The sequence below is a fragment of the Marmota marmota genome, unplaced genomic scaffold, assembly GCF_001458135.2.
Source record: "Marmota marmota marmota unplaced genomic scaffold, marMar, whole genome shotgun sequence".
Taxonomy (NCBI): Eukaryota; Metazoa; Chordata; class Mammalia; order Rodentia; family Sciuridae; genus Marmota; species Marmota marmota.
The window spans coordinates 31,130,237-31,147,019 of record NW_026000229.1 but is presented as its reverse complement, the minus strand read 5'-3'; the positions used below and the strand labels follow the sequence as shown (position 1 = coordinate 31,147,019).

The following is a 16,783-nucleotide window of genomic DNA, read 5'->3' as shown; positions in this document are numbered from 1 at the left end:
CTTGCTGTTCCTGAGTGTGACTTCAGTTCCACCTGCTGCCTGCAGTCACACCTATTCCTGGTTGCCCCACCCCCTTACCCCATATTTAGGCCATAGCAGGAGAGAAAGAAATTTGGCTTCCCGAGATGCAGACAAGAAAACCCTTTTCTGTATACATTAGATAATACAGACCCAGGCTGGTTGACTATGGAGGCCTGATGACTGTTTTACCAAAGTGGACTTCTCAGAGGTTCTCTGCTTCCTGTAGGGGAAACTGGGAAAACACATAGAACTTAATTAAGTTGGTTTCTGAAAGATAATGAAAAACAAAAGCAAAACCCTTTGATTCTTTCCTATCTCACTGCCTCTTATTTGAGAAAATTGGATAACATTGTTAAATGTATTGTTGTGTCATTCCCAAGTTTAGTTACATGTAAAGAGACTTTGTTTCAATGCTTTAGAAAATCAACACACTTTTAAATGACAATGAAATCACCTAAAGTTAAATTTCCCCCCCTTTTTTTTTTCAGACATAATAAAGATGAGGGAATGAGCAAGTTAGAGATCTGATGTCAGAGATTCTTCCTGTTTTGGCCCCCCTATATGTAGGGGGGAAAAATCTGCATTTCTATATCCTTCCCAGGGCAGCCATGGAGTCAACATCCTGGTTGTTTCTGTTGTTGCTATTGCTGTTGTTGTTGTTAATTCAGATAATGGCTCAGGGCCTGGCTTCATGAGAATTTGGAGAGACTTATTATGCAGAAGTTAAAATACATGATTCATGAAAGTCAGTTTGACATAAATGAACAATGCAAAGAGGTAAAAATTTAGAATGAATAATTTTGCTCAGTAATCAACAGCCATAATTTGGAGTGTGTAAGCAGAGGCTGGCAGGCCACTTCTCAGGGTTATGGTAAGAAGGATTCACTGATTATTGTTAGTGGCTCCTTCAATTCAAAGACTCTATGATGATTAAGTCTTTCCCAGACTCAAAGAATGTGAATTCCATGACTAACACTGAAGGTTCCTGTTATTAGTTCCTGACACTGGGACCTGTCTTAATTAGAACCTATTCTGGGTAGAGTGTGAAAAGCGATGTAAGCAGCTTTATTGGTTGGCATTTCATTTGCATAATATTTATCCTTTATGTAATTTTTAAAAGTTTATGTATTTTTCACACATATATTCATATATTTCAATAATCCTACCAAATACAGAATGGTAAATACAGTCCAGAAAAACTCAAGGAAAATCAATAGTTAAAATATGTATCAAGAGTCTTTAAAATGGTCAAAATTCCATTTCTGAGAATCTATCCTAGAGAAATGTTTTGAAATAAAGAAGAAAAATTTACACACAAAGATATTTATTATAGAATATTTGTAATAGAAAAAGAACAAATACTCAAACGTGTGAAAATAATAAAATGGATTAACTGAGAGAGATGTTTGATACAACATTTGACCATAAATATTAAATTTAATTCCATAATGCTTTCCCTTGTTTCCCTCACTGACAAGGAAATATATCCTTCTACTTGAAAAGCATGTGGTCAGTAGCACTAAGCCAGAAATACGAATTGAGTACATACTGTGTGCAAAACATTGGCATGCACATTTTCAGAGATCAAAAAGTAAGGCAGTCTCAACCCCCAGGTCTCTCAGAATAGCTGTTGAGAGCTAAGACTTAAACCACCCAAGACAGTGAAGATGTCAGCCTATATTCTGACAGGGCCACTCCCAGGACTCAAAGGATGGGAGCCTCCAGGAGCCACATCCCAAGAAGCACTGGCCATGAACAGAGACTGGGAATAATTCTTTTCAGACTCAAAGTCAATTTAGTGTTTTTTCACAAGAAAATCATAGGGGATGAGAATTCTTCTAAAGAAATGACAAGCCATAATTGTCTCCACAGCAGCCTGTGTGGTCCGAGATGCCACTGGAAGCATGAATGACACCATCATTTCTGGGGTGAACTGCAACGGGTCAGCAGCCTGTGGGTTGGGCTATGATTTCTCAAGATGTCACCATGAACCATGTCAATATGGACTGATGAACAATTTCCAGGTTTGAACTGCCAAAAAATAATAACAATAAGTATAAAATGTTTTTTGTTGTTGTTTTTATTTTTATAATATTAGAGATAGGGAAACTTCTGAACCTGCAACTGATTGATTACTGATTGATTTGTGAATTCAGCGAGAAACGATTTGTGTGGCATGGAAAAAGAGTGATACAGGCATTCTGCAGTAGCAATTCCTGGGGTTACATTTACCGTGGTAGGGAGACAATAGGTGATTGTATGAATTAATCACCAGGAGAGAGTACCACCTGGCTCTAGGTACCTTTTGATCAGTCATGCAAGATTTCATGGTGGAAAGAAGCTTAGATCAATTGGCACTTGGAATGCATTTCATCTGTGGACTTTGAATTAGGAAAACCCTGTAAGGAGCCCCTGGAGTACCCAGAAGACAAGAGAAAAAGAGAAATTGTGAAAGGAGGGAGAAAGTGAGGAGGAAAGAATAAGAGAAGTTAGAAATATGTAGGACTTGAAACATTGATTTATCTGCATGATTGGTGAGGAGAGAGAGAGAATTAAATGTGTCGTGAAGTCTTCATTCATCTATTTTAACAACTGGTGCAGAGAAATTAACTCAGCTGAAGTCATTATTCCAAAATATGTCTTAAATTGATAGAATCTCATCATGTCTCAGATCTAAAATTATGTTTAGTCAACACAGAAAAAGCAAAGGTTTGAAAAGGCTCTGTGTGCAGAAAATCCTAGAAACGCCTCTAAAAAGACTGGTAAACAGCTGAGTCCCTTCCCAAACCTTACTAAAATACCACTTTCTGCTAGATAGAATTTTTCATCATCAAAGAAACATATGACTGGCCTGGAGTTGTAGCTCAGTGGTAGGTAGAGCAGTTGCCTAACATGTGTGAGGCACTGGGTTTGATCCTCAGCACCACATAAAAATAAATAAGTAAAATAAAGGTATTGTGTCCATCTAGAACTAAATAACCACAAAGAACAGAGAGAGGGAAAGTGCTGTCAAAACCCTTGAAACCATTTACTTCTTTATTTTTTCCACTATCTTCTAAAAATATTGTGGTAAGCATTTATAATTCTGTGTATAACAAAAATGCAAATTCCATTTTGAAAAAAAAAAAGTAAATATTAAGAATTATGGGGTGGGGCACAATCTCCTTAGAAGTAATTAGTTATAAAAGATTCCAAATCACAGAAAGTGGAGAGGGGAGCATTTGCATTAAAATGGAGCTAATGTTTTAAACATCTATTGGATGAGTCTCCTTACTTGGCCCTTTCTTCTCAAGGTCATGAGCATGGTATCAGGGTTTGGCCCCCTCATCACGGCTGGAATCTTTTCGGCTACGCTTTCCTCTGCCCTGGCCTCCCTCGTCAGTGCACCCAAAGTGTTCCAGGTAATACAGGCATGAAGGAGCTGTGCTTCTCCCTACTACTACTTCCACTGAATGTGGATTGAGCTGAAATATTCGTTCTCGGTGGCAATCATTTTCCATCATTTTCTGAAACAGTTAATGTTTGCATCTGGCTCAAGTGCTATGTCTGCCACATAGTCAAGATCGATTCAAATAATATAAAGAATGACAAACTGCAGTGTTAACTTGTGCCTCATATTGTGTATCACTTAATCTTTCCCCAAATCTTCTTGTTTGAATCACCTAGAGAAAATGACTGTGCATAGATATAAGTGACAAATTTCTCCTCTTTTTTTTTTTTTTTTTTCCCATTAGGCTCTGTGCAAGGACAACATCTTCAAAGGCCTGCAGTTCTTTGCAAAGGGATATGGGAAAAACAATGAGCCCCTGAGAGGATATTTTCTCACTTTTGTGATAGCCATGGCGTTTATTCTTATTGGTTTGTAGTTTTCTTGTTCTTACTGAAAGCCAAAAAATTCTTCTGATTACTCAGAATTTACCCTTGAGTTTGAGAAATTACCTACTTTATGATTAAGATTCCATTTGGGAATGTTGGAGTCTAAGAAAGAAATGAGAAATCCTTGTGTGTAGAAGCCCTTTGGGAAACTGGAGCTAGACTCTGGACTTTATCTGTTCTTTGAAAGTGAATGTTGGAAACCCATCCAACCAAACACAACTGAATCCTTCCTCCAAACTGCCTGATATTATCGAACCTCAGTATTTTCCTGCAGCTGCCATATCTCCCACCCTGACAGTAGAACTGAATTGTCTGTGTCAGTGTTTCTAAAAATAAGGTTCATTGGCCAACTACTCAGAATCACCAGGGTGTTTGTGAACATGCAGATTTTTCAGGCCCAACTCTAGAGTTAATGAATCAGAGTCTCTGACAATAAGGAATCTGCATTTTTACAAGCTCCTCAAAAGACTCATGGACCATTAATATTTGAGAACCACTTAACTGGATTATATTCATGGCTTCCTCTCCTCAAGTAATAAAGAAGCAGCTCTGTGAGCTTGGAAAGGTGCATCCCTCAGCTGTAGCCTGCGCACGCCTCACTCCTCCCCAAAGCCGCACCTTTGCTGCTGAGCACACTGGAGGACAGGAGGCAAAATGCAAAGTTCAGATGGGAACCACACTTAGGCAGCTGCACCTTCCTCAGCACCGTGGTGCTGAACTATGGTTGCTCCTCATCATAATGCATGAAACTCTGGGAGCTATAGTTCATGAATCCACCTAAGATCTCTATGACGTTGAGGAGGGGAATATATAACTCTCAGTTAGATTTTTTAAAAAATTAAATTAAAATGATTACATATCTCTAAAGATGTTCCAATTATGTAATTTAACCTTTAAGGCCTCAAATGATTGTCCCATGCTGAATTTAAATGATTCTACAGTCAAAGTTTAAACATTGTGTATAAATTAAATGCTATCCTTTAAAATCACTCTTTCAGAAAAACATGGATTAGCTCCATATGCAGATTTTATGGTAGCATTTTTTGCATATTTCCCAACTGGTTTCTGTGTTCTAGAATCATACCCAGTTGCCACCTACACTTGCATCATTGAGGATTATAGATGTCTGAATCTCAGATTAATGAGGAAGTCTGTATTTTTTTCTTGTATCATACAGTTAAACAATCTGGTTGGCATTAAATCATACCATATTTTAGCCACTGAGGTCAAAGTATTTTAGAGATGCAGAAAAGTATGAAAGAGTCAAAAGAGTCCTGAAAGTCATAGAAAAAATACTGGAATATGCAGAAAGATTTTCAGTTGGTAGTTTCTGGTACACTGGTATTTAACTAATCTGTCACTTGGTAGAGCCTTTTGGTTATTTACATAGCAGACAAAAATCATGGTATTTGTTGGTACCTCCAAAATAGAGTTATGCTCCATCCCCAAAACTTCTAGGTACAACTCTTGATTGCCTATTTTCTGATTGGTAGGTTTTTCTTGATCTCACTTTATAGAAACCCGGGCTAAGAGTATATATGTTATCCTAAAGAAAAAATCACTAAATTTTTAAACTTTGACAGATGCTAGCTATATTTTCAATTTCCAAATAAAGTCAGGCTTCCAGGCTATAACAGCTGTTCAGCCCCCGATCTCATCACTCAGACGTACATGTTTGATTTTGCTTCTTTTACAGCGGAACTGAACACCATTGCTCCCATCATCTCCAACTTTTTCCTGGCCTCATATGCACTTATTAACTTCTCCTGCTTCCATGCTTCTTATGCTAAATCTCCAGGTAAGATGACATTTCAAAACTGGAGTCAGCCTAAGCAAACAGTTAGTTTGTCTCAATAAAATGAAATAAGTCAGTGAAAAGTGCTCAATCTGTGTTTATATGTTTTCATATATCCTAGTGGGCAGTGTAATCCACTTTATTTTGGTGAGTTGGGGGATGGCTTCTAAAATAGAAAAAGAATCATTTGAGCAATGGCCTTTTTGACCAACCGTAAAGTCAATTTTCTCCTGTGGCAATAAATTATTCATTGCAAGAGAAACCACATTTATTTCAGCAGTAGAAAAACACCACTATTTATTTCCAGGGTGAAAGTGACCACAGAAGTGGAATAAATGTATATATTTGAGACTTCCTTACTATCAATTTGTTTCCTGCCCATGGTGCAGAAGGGAAGGATGAGTAGCTCCCATAATTACCTGCTGAGTGCAGGCAATGCAGATTCACGTTGGGCCCCATGATGTTGATGCCAGTGGCGTCTGTGCACTTTTGGGGCTAGGTTTAAAGTCGTTCAGAATTTTACACCAAAGAACTTTCCCTTACGCAGTCATCCCTCATCTCTTTTTGGCTTCAACTGGCCAGTAGAGATCCTCTGCCTTTCCTCCAAAAAAATAAAGTCTTGTCATCATCAACCCTTAAAAAGTTCCTCACAATGAAGATTTTGTCAAACATATCAGACACTGCCTTAGGGACTACTGCCTTCCCAAGCCTTTGGAAAACCTGCTGGCAAGAAGATGAAAGATAAATGGACAGGGAACCCTTATCTACCCAAGGCTTCTGGATTGTAGGAGATGTAGAAAGACCTTTTGTTTAGTTTTGTTATATTCTTTTAACACAAAGAAGTATTTGACCCTATGCCTTGTTATAGCCATTTTTGAAAAATGAGGCAGAGTTATAAAGGCTGGTAGGAAAATGAGTGAAAAGGAAGAAGGGAAAGAGAGAGAAGAAAAATAGAAAAAATGTATAGAAGGAGGCAAACACACAAACTCTTATTATAAATCAATATCTTTCTCTCTCTCCCTCCCTCCCTCCTTCTCCCTCTCCTTCTCTTCTTGTCCCTCCCTCTCTCTTTCTCTTTAACACAAACACACATACACACACACACAGAGAGAAAGAGAGATAGAGATAGAGAGAGAGAGAGAGAGAGAGAGAGAGAGAGAGAGAGAGAGAGAGGCCAGACTCAGAAAAATAAAAGTATTTCCGATGATGTTCTCGAAGTGCTATTTCCATCTTGTGGTTATTTAGGAAATTGCTCCTGGAGACTTTTACAGTTGTGTTGTGTTTTGGCAACTGCAAATGTAAAATGTACTTCATCCAGAGACCAAGTGCCCTCCAAATCAGAGTTTCCCCATCCTGACCATACTGTCTCCTGGCTTTATTCATTTCAGAGAACTAATAGAACATGGAAACCTATGTATTTAGGAACTGTGAGAAATATTTTCATTACAAAATGTGTGATATATTAATATATTGGGTTGAAGACGTCATTGCTAGAAAAATCTCTCCTTCTTTTTTCCATGGATTATTGTTTCTGAAAAGACAGGCCTATCCTCTTAGGGTTATGGGAGAGCTGCCAAGAAGTCAAGCAGATTGACTCCTGCTGACTAAGAATAGTCATGTGCAAAAGCTGAATGTCTTAATCCTCGCTCTCCTGGATAACCAGGAAGTTCCTCCTCCCACTCTTTCTATCCCTCCTGCCTCCTTTCAACCCCTGGTGGCTTAGATTTTAGATGCCTAAGCTTTGGAAAGCACAATTGGGGCATACAGGAAGAATGAAGGGGTCTGTGAGTAAAATTTTCCAAATGCTAATATTTCCCAAATTTTACAGCATCATGTTTGGTATAACCACCACTTTCATAGGCCAGGGACCCAAGATTATAGGAAAAAAAAATAACAGAGTTAGAAAATGGACCTCAAAGTTCTGATTCTTTAAGACAGAAAAACACACATTACCTGCATTCTTATAAAATTCAGTAGCCTGATAACAATAGTGTGAAAAACTTGTGGATTTTTTTTTCTTTTTCAGGATGGAGACCTGCATATGGGATTTACAACATGTGGGTGTCTCTTTTTGGAGCTGTGTTGTGTTGTGCGGTCATGTTTGTCATCAACTGGTGGGCAGCTGTTATCACCTATGTCATTGAGTTATTCCTCTATATCTATGTGACTTATAAGAAGCCAGGTAAGATAAGGACTGTCCAGGATGGGGTTTCCAAATCTCTCTCTATCCATTCATTCAGCATTTACTAAGCAGCTTAGGTGTGCCATGTACAAGGTAGATAGTAATAATGTAATGTAATGTAGAAATAACAACAACTATGTCATATAATCATTTAATCCTCATGATAGTGTTGTAGATTAGTATTACTCTCATTTTACATACAAAGAAATGAGAGTTCATAGAGTTGACCACTTGTAATGATCAGGATGTGTTAGAGCTGACATCTTAACCAGAGGAGTATCATCCCAAATCCCAAAAGCTTTCCATTACAGCACCTTCTGTTTCTATGTCCCAAATGAAATACATGTCCTGTCCTCAGGAGTTCCCAGAATAGACAATTAATTATGATACAATATAGTAAGCAAAACCATGAAAATAAGAAGAATAATTTGCTAAGAAAAGGGGAGGGAGGGAGTCATTTCCTTGATTAGAGTTGTCTAAGAAAATTTGGGGGTTCATGGCTTGAGTTCTCAGGGTCAGGCACTCTGTACAAAATAAGTATTTGTTGAGTGAACAAATAAATTAGGTTATAAAAGAAAACAGTAAGCAACTAAGAGACAATTAATGGAACAGAGTCAGGGAATGACATTCTAGGCAGAAGGACAGCAGGAGTGAAGTTAAGGATGCACATAAGCTAGTGGCATTTTGGGGAAGCTCCAAGGCCTTAACACATTGATTTGTTTGGTACTAAGGAGAAGGGACTTGATGTGAAGTGAGAGGGGTTGGCTGAGGCCAAGGAAATAAGAAATTTACATGGCCTGTGAAAGAATCAGGATATGGAGAACAACAGAAAGGTGCCATAGGTATTCAGTTGGAGAAGCATAACTGGACCTGAACTTTGGATGTTGACTTTAGAACCAGTGAGAAGGGTGAACTGAAGCAAGGGGTGACTAGGGAACAGGGGGTACTGAGAGGCCCCTGGTCACCATAGAATTCCCCTTTCCTCTCTCTGCCGGTGAGGTAGAGATAGTATAAAACAACTTTGGATGGATTTGTTTTGTTTTTCTTTATCTATTTTCAACATCAGATATCATTTACATGTGGTAGTTGTTCATCCCTTTTTGAGGTACATTCCGCAAATTTTGACAAACTTATACAGTCCAGTACCTACACCATAATCAAGATGGAGGACATCCCTAAGGTGCCCTCACACCCCGTGTCTTCAATCTCCTTTCTCTAGAACTTGTCCCTGGCAACTACTTTTCTAATTTCTGATTCTATACCTTAATCTTTTCCAGAAAAATCCTATAAATAGGACCATGTAATAATAGCCTTTCACTTAGCATAATCCTCTGGATTTATCCATGTTGTCACAGGTATAAGTCGTTTGTTCTTTTGTATTGATGAGCAGCACCCTATTATGAATATATCACAACACTTTAAAAAATCTCTTCACAAGTCAATGAGCATCTAATTTATTTTCAGTTTAAGATGATTATGTATCCATGTGCTATACTTATTCATACACATGTCTTCATATGGACCTAAATTTTCATTTTACTTGAGTAAATATCTAAGATTCAGATTTCTGTTTATATAGTGAGTATATACATAACTTTAAAAGAAACTGTCAAATTGTTGTCCATAGCAGCAGTATCATTGTCTGTTCCCACCAGCAATGAAAGAGTCCTAGCTAGTTGCTTCACATCTTTGTCATCATCTAGAATTGTCAGTTGCTTTTTTAAAAAGCCATACTAATAGATGTATAGTGCTATGTCATTGTGGCTTTATTTACTTTTTCTCAGTGACTAATGATGTTGAACATCTCATTTGCCATTCATATATCTTCTTTAGTTAAGTGTCTGTTTCAATCTTCTGCTCATTTTTTTCCAATTGTTTTCTTATTCAATTGTGAGAGATTTTTGTTTGGACTGTTTTTTAGTTTCTTGTACTAGGGATTGAATCCAGGAGTGCTTTCCCATTGAAATATATGCTCAGTCCTTTTTAATTTATTTATTTATTTATATTTGTCATGAGATGGGTCTCACCAAATTGCTAAGGGTCTCCCTAAGTTGCTGAGGCTGGCCTTGAACTTGCAATCCTCCTGTCTTAGCCATCTTAGCTGCTTAGATCAAGTGGCTGGATTTATATGCAGGTGCCACCATGCCTGGCATGACAATTCTTTATATATTCTAGATACAAATCCTTTTACAGTATGTGTTTTACAAATATCTTCTCCGGGTCTGTGGCTTCTATTTTTATTTTCCTTATAGTTTGTTTTGAATAACAGAAGTTCTTAATTTATATGATGTCTTAATCATCTTTCATTTTTTTTATTTATACGATTTAGCAATTTACATCTGACTTAACTTTCCCTACTCCAAGGTCACAAACTTCTACAAGTTTTAATGCTTTGGTGATTTCATTAAGGTCTACTATCCCCTTGGGGTCAATTTTTGTGTAGGGTGTGAGGTGTGGTTCAAATTTCAATTTTAGGATATAAATGTCCATTTGACTAAGGGGGTTTTTATTCCAATAAAAATGAGTTGTCTAAGATATGCTTAATGCCTAATGCATTGTCAGTACTTGATCAATGTTAACGTATTTTTTACTTCCAGTTAATCATCTCCAACTCACTTTCTAACTCTCCAGAGCAAGAGTGGAGGGAATAGGTTCCTCCATCTTGGAATGGGTCTGTGCATTTCTAGCCTATTAAATTCCATTTAATATTTGAATTTGTTTTTGAAAAAGGAAGGAAGGAAGACAGGAAAGAAGGAAGAAAGAAAGGCAGGCAAGGGATGGTAGTGCTGACTTCCCTTGTTATGATTGTGTTCTAAAAGATCAACCCAAAATGCTAGCTAAAGAGCCTTGATCCTATTCATGGACATCTAGAAGCATAAATCCCTGAACTGCTCATTCTAACTCTTCAAATATAAAGATGACTGCACACTATCTGTATAACTGAAATTGCTTTCAATTTAAGAATTTGTGAAGATCCCTTGAATTTATTCAGGGCTGACCATTTTCCCCAGTCCTTCCACCTGCAATGTAGTTATCACACAGCCTCTTCCACCAGGCAAGATTTCTGAGACTGCAGCTTTACAGGCTGATCCTTAGCTGGAAAAAAAGTCTTGTTTCTGAGGATTCACATAGTGTTCACAAAGCTCTTTCTAGGAAACACTGTTGCATTTTCTCTAATTTGGGCACAGATCTCTGCTTGCATAGCCAGGGAAAATTATATAAGTGGATGGCTTGTAACAATTTTGTGTGTGCCAATTTCCTCCTTGGTCCATAGATGTGAATTGGGGCTCCTCCACACAGGCTCTTTCCTATGTGAGTGCTTTGGACAATGCTCTGGAATTAACCACAGTGGAAGACCATGTGAAAAATTTCAGGTAAAGTTGGCTACTCAGGCATCTGGTATGTTCCACATCAGAAGAGGCTTTTCTTTTGTGCAAGAATAGAGTAATTACAAGCTTTGTGAGTATGTTCCAAAAATGAGCAACTGCCATACTTTCATAGCAGCACTTCCTACAAATGAGTGCTTCTTCCTTCCACACAGGGTCATGCCTACCCAAAACCATAACCCCTTATGGTGCCAAGTGTCACCTTCCATGCGTGGAGATGGAAAAGTGGCCTAAATGACATGATTTTGGAGAGATGTCTTAATTATTATTAATTAAAATATAATTATTAATTATCTCCATTCATCTTGAGCTTACTGAGTTCCCTTCAGAGCAGTCACACTTGGGCTTTTCTTTAGTTATGTCTTATTTTTTTATAATATTTATTTTTCGGTTTTCGGTGGACACAACATCTTTATTTTATTTTTATGTGGTGCTGAGGATCAAACCCAGCACCCCGCGCATGCCAGGTGAGCACGTTACCACTTGAGCTGCATCCCCAGCCCAAGTTATATCTTATTTTGAATGGAACCTCTCAGCACAAGCTGGCAAGACAGAAGGAAAAAAAAAAAAAGAAAAAGAAAAAGAAAAATAGTGAATAGTGACTAGAGAGGGACAGGTTTCGTTGATATTTGGGGTAGAGCAGTATCCAGACCATAAAAGACAAGTAGACCCCAAACTGCCTTTTCCTGGCTTTACACTTTTGCTGTGACTGACTAGACTATGAATACAAAAATGTTGGTGGGAAACCCAAGAAATAATCAGGGGAGAAGCGGTTTCGTTTTTCATAGCCTCTGTACTGGCTGTTTCCAATGGGGCATTTCTGCTTTCAGCGGCTTCCTTAATGGCCAATTCTATATCTTCTCTTCTTTACTTTCAGGCCCCAGTGTATTGTTCTAACAGGGGGACCCATGACAAGACCTGCTCTCTTGGACATAACTCACGCCTTTACCAAGAACAGTGGACTTTGCATCTGCTGTGAAGTCTTTGTGGTAAGAGACTCTTCATCTATGAAAAGTGCTTTTTTCTCCCTGCTCACCTTGTGTTACTTAGGCCAGCAGGGAAGGTACGTGCAATGATAGAAAAATAACAAAAAACTCTGGACAAGAGCCCTCTTCCTTGATTCATAGATCAAGGACAAGCAAGAGCCCGGGATCCTGAATTTTAACCGGTAGTTGAAATGTTTTTCTGATTTCATAGGAGACCAACTAAAAGTGATAAATATTTCTAAAGGATGGCCTTTGAGTCAAGAAAAACAAAACTGGCTTGGAAATAAAACGAAAGCATTTGGGGTGATAACTGTCCTTCGAAATGTGAAAGGATGGAAGGAGCCAGAGAGAGCACTATTATATAGACTAACTGACGAGGAGAGAACCAGACATAATGGCCTTAAATGACAGCATGTGGAATTTAGATGAAATATTTGGGTAAACCTGATGACACCGCAGATATCTAGGGAATTAAAGCAAGTTTTCCATGTCTTAGATAAACAGTCATTGCTGAATGAATTACTTTTTGTTTAGGGAGTATGTGGTAGACAAATAATAATTAATTGGTGATTTTCTAAGGAAGTATTCATATAGTGGTTAAAATTTTAACCATAATTATTCTCAGGTGGGGAGAAAGCATTAAAATTATTATTTAAAATAACAATGTGTAGGACTGGGGCTATAGCTCAGTAGTGAGTGTTTGCCTAGCATATGGAGACCCTGGGTTTGATTCCCAGGATTTAAAAAAAATAAAAATAAATAAGGTCCAAATCTTCCAAACTAGCCCACTTCTACTAGTATTCCCATGTCATTCCCCTTCTCTTTTCTGTTTTTCTTGTGCGTGCAAACACACACACACACACTCAGCTAAAAATCCTCATCTATTGATGTATTTTTGTAGTACTTAAGTGCTTACCTATTCTTCCAAGCTTTTTCCTAGTTTTTCTTGTTTGATCAGCCCAATGAGGCAAAAATTAAACAAAGCTGTGTTCTCAATTTACTGATTGTGAAAGTGAGATTCAAGAAAATTAAATTAATGCTCATAATCACGTGATAAGACGGTGGCAGAGTCAGGACATCAATCCAGGCCCCTGAGTGTGCTCTGCATTGCACAATGTGGAGTAAACCTCAGCAGACTTGCATCCTTGGGAGCACTGTTAGAATCAGGTACCACTACTCACATTTCCAATGTCAGCCAAGGAATAGGCCATCAGGAGGCTGTGTGACCCTGGGGCCAGTCAGCTCCGTGATGATGCAGGGGCTAATTTACCACGTGTCACCATGAGCAGCATTTAAGCCTCTTTTTACACCTGGTAATATTCTAAAATCTATATGAAACGAGTTGGTCATATTCTCCTTCCTCTCTGCGCTTATATGACAGTAACTCAAACAATATAACTAAATGCAATTATCCTATAGTGGGAGGAGAGAATCCTACTGAATATATAAGATTGACAGGTTAAGTAACGGCCAGCTGTGACTCCAGAGGATTTTTTAAAAGCTTATCAAGAACCCTTCTCTCATATTATCAACTTTGGTGCCCTGGATTAGTGGATTTCATTTTGGCCAATATAATATAGGAGTTGGTTTTGATGGAATAAGCAGTTTGAGGTGTTTTTCTTCTCTAGCAATTTAGAGAAAATTTAGTTTAGCAGGCAATAAAGTATCTTCAGAACTAGAGAAATGAACTGGGAATATAAACTGTCATATACTGACTGGGGAGAAAAAGTCTTCTACAGAGACAAGAGATATTGCTTTTAATTAACCCTTTGCTGCTTTAACTGTAATAAAGGAGTATGATGCTAGAATATCATTTCATTTGAAGTAAATACCTAAGACTGTGACCTTTGCTGTTTGGCATGTATATGGGTGACATTGTACATTGCTGTGTTGGTCTCTCCATGTAGGACCCAAGAGTCTTGTTCCCGGGTGCTACAGTTCTCTTGGGGACAAAAAATAGTTACTGAATCAGTTAATGACTTTCCAGTTAGTTACTTTCTATGAATTCCTGTGGTTACAGATGCTGTTACCATTTTTAGACTCCAGCTGTCAATCATTTTTGCAAAGAAACAGATGGAAGGCAATATGGGGGGAGTCAACATACCCTCAGAATTTTTTTTGAAAGTGTATGTGCATTGGTTGGTGGTTAGGCCAACCTTGTGGAAAATGTTAAATGGTGATGATAAGAGAATGACAGTTTTGTTTTTAACCTTAGGAAGCTGGTGCTCTTGGGCTTTTGTGACTAACAGCCGAGTTCTGAATCACTGTTTTGCCACCTATTAGCTGTAGGTCCCTTCGGCACATAATTTAGTCACTCTGACTCAATATTCTCAGTTATAAAATAAAACTAATAAAAACACCCCCTATATTGTAAAGTTAATATGAGAATCATATAAGATAAGCTTTCAAGTACTCAGTTTGGTGTCTGTCAAATAGTAAATGCTCATTTAATTTTAGTTTTATTATTATTGATCCTGCTATTGTCATTATAGTTATGTTTGATATACCTGGCTTCCATTTTCATTTCAGAAATACAGGGCAAAAATAAAGACCTAAAGAATCCTCTCTTAAAAAACTAAGCCAGGCACTGAATTTTGAGCTTTTGGGGTATCCAGCTGTTTGGTCATGATGGAACATTGAGATATGTTTTCCTACCAGACATGAGACAGCTAGCTCTGCTTCACTGCTCTGTGGCCTTCAGCCATTAAGCCCTTGTTTGAAGTGCTCATACTACAGAAAGGAGCAAGACCCACAATTCACTGGCTTTTTGGTGTTGGTGGGTAATTGAGAGCTTGTGATCATAGTTGCCATTTCCTGAAATCGAGGCTGTTTTTTCCTCCTCCGAGGTACTGGGCCTCACAACATGCCAGACAAGCACTCTACCACTGACTTACATGCCCAATTCACTTTTTATTTTTATTTTATTTCTGATATCAAGGATTGAACCCAGGGATACTTAGATACTAAGCTAAATCCTCAGCCCTTTTCATTTTTTATTTTGAGACAAGTTCTCGCTAAGTTGCTGAAGTTGACTTTGAACTTGAAATCCTCCTGTCTCAGCCTCCTGAGCCACTGGAGATTACAGGTGTGTGCCACCACACCCGGTGTTTATTTTATTTTTTAAGACAGGGTCTCAATAAGTTGCCCAGGCTGGCCTTGAACTTGCAGTCTTCCTGACTCAGCTTCCTGAGTAGCTGGCATTAAAAGCATGCACCACCACACCTGGCTTAACTATGTCAAATTTTTTTTGGACTGGGGATTGAACCCAGGGGCATTCTACCACTGAGCCACATCCTCAGCCCTATTTTCTTATATTTTATTTAGAGACAGGGTCTTATTGAGTTTCTTAGGGCCTTGCTAAGTTGCTGAGCCTGGCTTTGAACTTGCAATTCTCCTGCCTCAGCCTCTAGAGCCACTGGGATTACAGGTATGTGCCACCATGCCCAGTTTAACTATGGCATTTTTAAAGACCTAGAAATTATAGCCCTTGAAGCTGCTAAAAATGAAATAAAAAGAATTTAAGTTTTTTCTGGGCCCCAATTATCTGACTAACTCCTATACTAACCCACTGAAGCCTCTTTCTCCCTCTTCTTGCTTTTTTCTTATTCAGCCTTAAGATTTCAGATAAGGGACCCTTCATCAAAACAATTTGATGATCCTTTCAATCCATCTTAGAATTTTTTAAAACATTGTCTGGTCTTCTCATTTGAACTATGCATAACAAATCAGTGACATCTTCTAATCTCAAGAGGCTTTATATCCAACATGTGAATAATTTTGTTCTTTTGTACTTCATTCCTATCACCATGGAAAGGCAAGAGTGAGTAGGACTCACCTTCTATAGTATCAAATCACAGTTTTTAGCATAGCCAAGTTCAGTGGGCTCAGCAAGAGGCAAGTATTAAGTGTTGCAATTTTTTTTTAATATTTATTTTTTAGTTTTAGGTGGACACAATATCTTTATTTTACTTTTATGTGGTGCTGAGAATCGAACCCAGTGCCCCGCGCATGCCAGGCGAGCACGCTACCTCTTGAGCCACATCCCCAGCCCCAGTGTTGCAAATCTTAACCTCCACCAATTCCACCCTATGTACCATGACAAACATATGTACTTTTTTCAATTAGTTTCTGTGTTTATGTCATTCATAGTCGATAGAGAGATACTGCAGCCAATCATTACAAATAATTTACTTTGAGTTTATATCCCCTTAACTCTCTGGTACACTGTGCTGTGTCCTAAAATCAGGTGGGATTAGCTCGCACTGCACTGTCCTGTGCAAGAAGGCATCACATGACAGAGATCAGCAGTCCTTCACTTATCTACCTCTCAGTTTTACATCAAGACAGTGTTCTTTTGAACAACAGATAAGAAACAGCTGCTTTTGTACAATGAAAGTTGAGTTAGTTGATTTCAGATTGAAAATACAAATCAGATAAAATCATTCTTGCCAAAAAAAAAAAAAAGTACCATTCACCTCTTTTCTAAATTGTGTCTGTCTTAAAATTGCAGAGGACTTTTGACTCTATTACAGTATAT

The 16,783-nt window shown here is 38.2% G+C and overlaps 1 protein-coding gene across 5 annotated transcripts in view; it reads left to right on the top strand.

Moving 5' to 3' along the window:
* The window catches only part of Slc12a1 (solute carrier family 12 member 1), an 87,655-nt gene that overhangs the window by 31,581 nt on the left and 39,291 nt on the right, over positions 1–16,783 (top strand). For all 5 annotated transcript variants that reach the window (XM_015480239.2, XM_015480238.2, XM_048793482.1 and 2 more), the window contains 7 exons: positions 1,894–2,045; positions 3,315–3,422; positions 3,756–3,879; positions 5,594–5,695; positions 7,719–7,874; positions 11,149–11,248; positions 12,138–12,249. In XM_015480239.2, the coding sequence (XP_015335725.1) occupies positions 1,894–2,045; positions 3,315–3,422; positions 3,756–3,879; positions 5,594–5,695; positions 7,719–7,874; positions 11,149–11,248; positions 12,138–12,249 (854 nt within the window). The remainder of the gene's footprint in view (positions 1–1,893; positions 2,046–3,314; positions 3,423–3,755; positions 3,880–5,593; positions 5,696–7,718; positions 7,875–11,148; positions 11,249–12,137; positions 12,250–16,783) is intronic.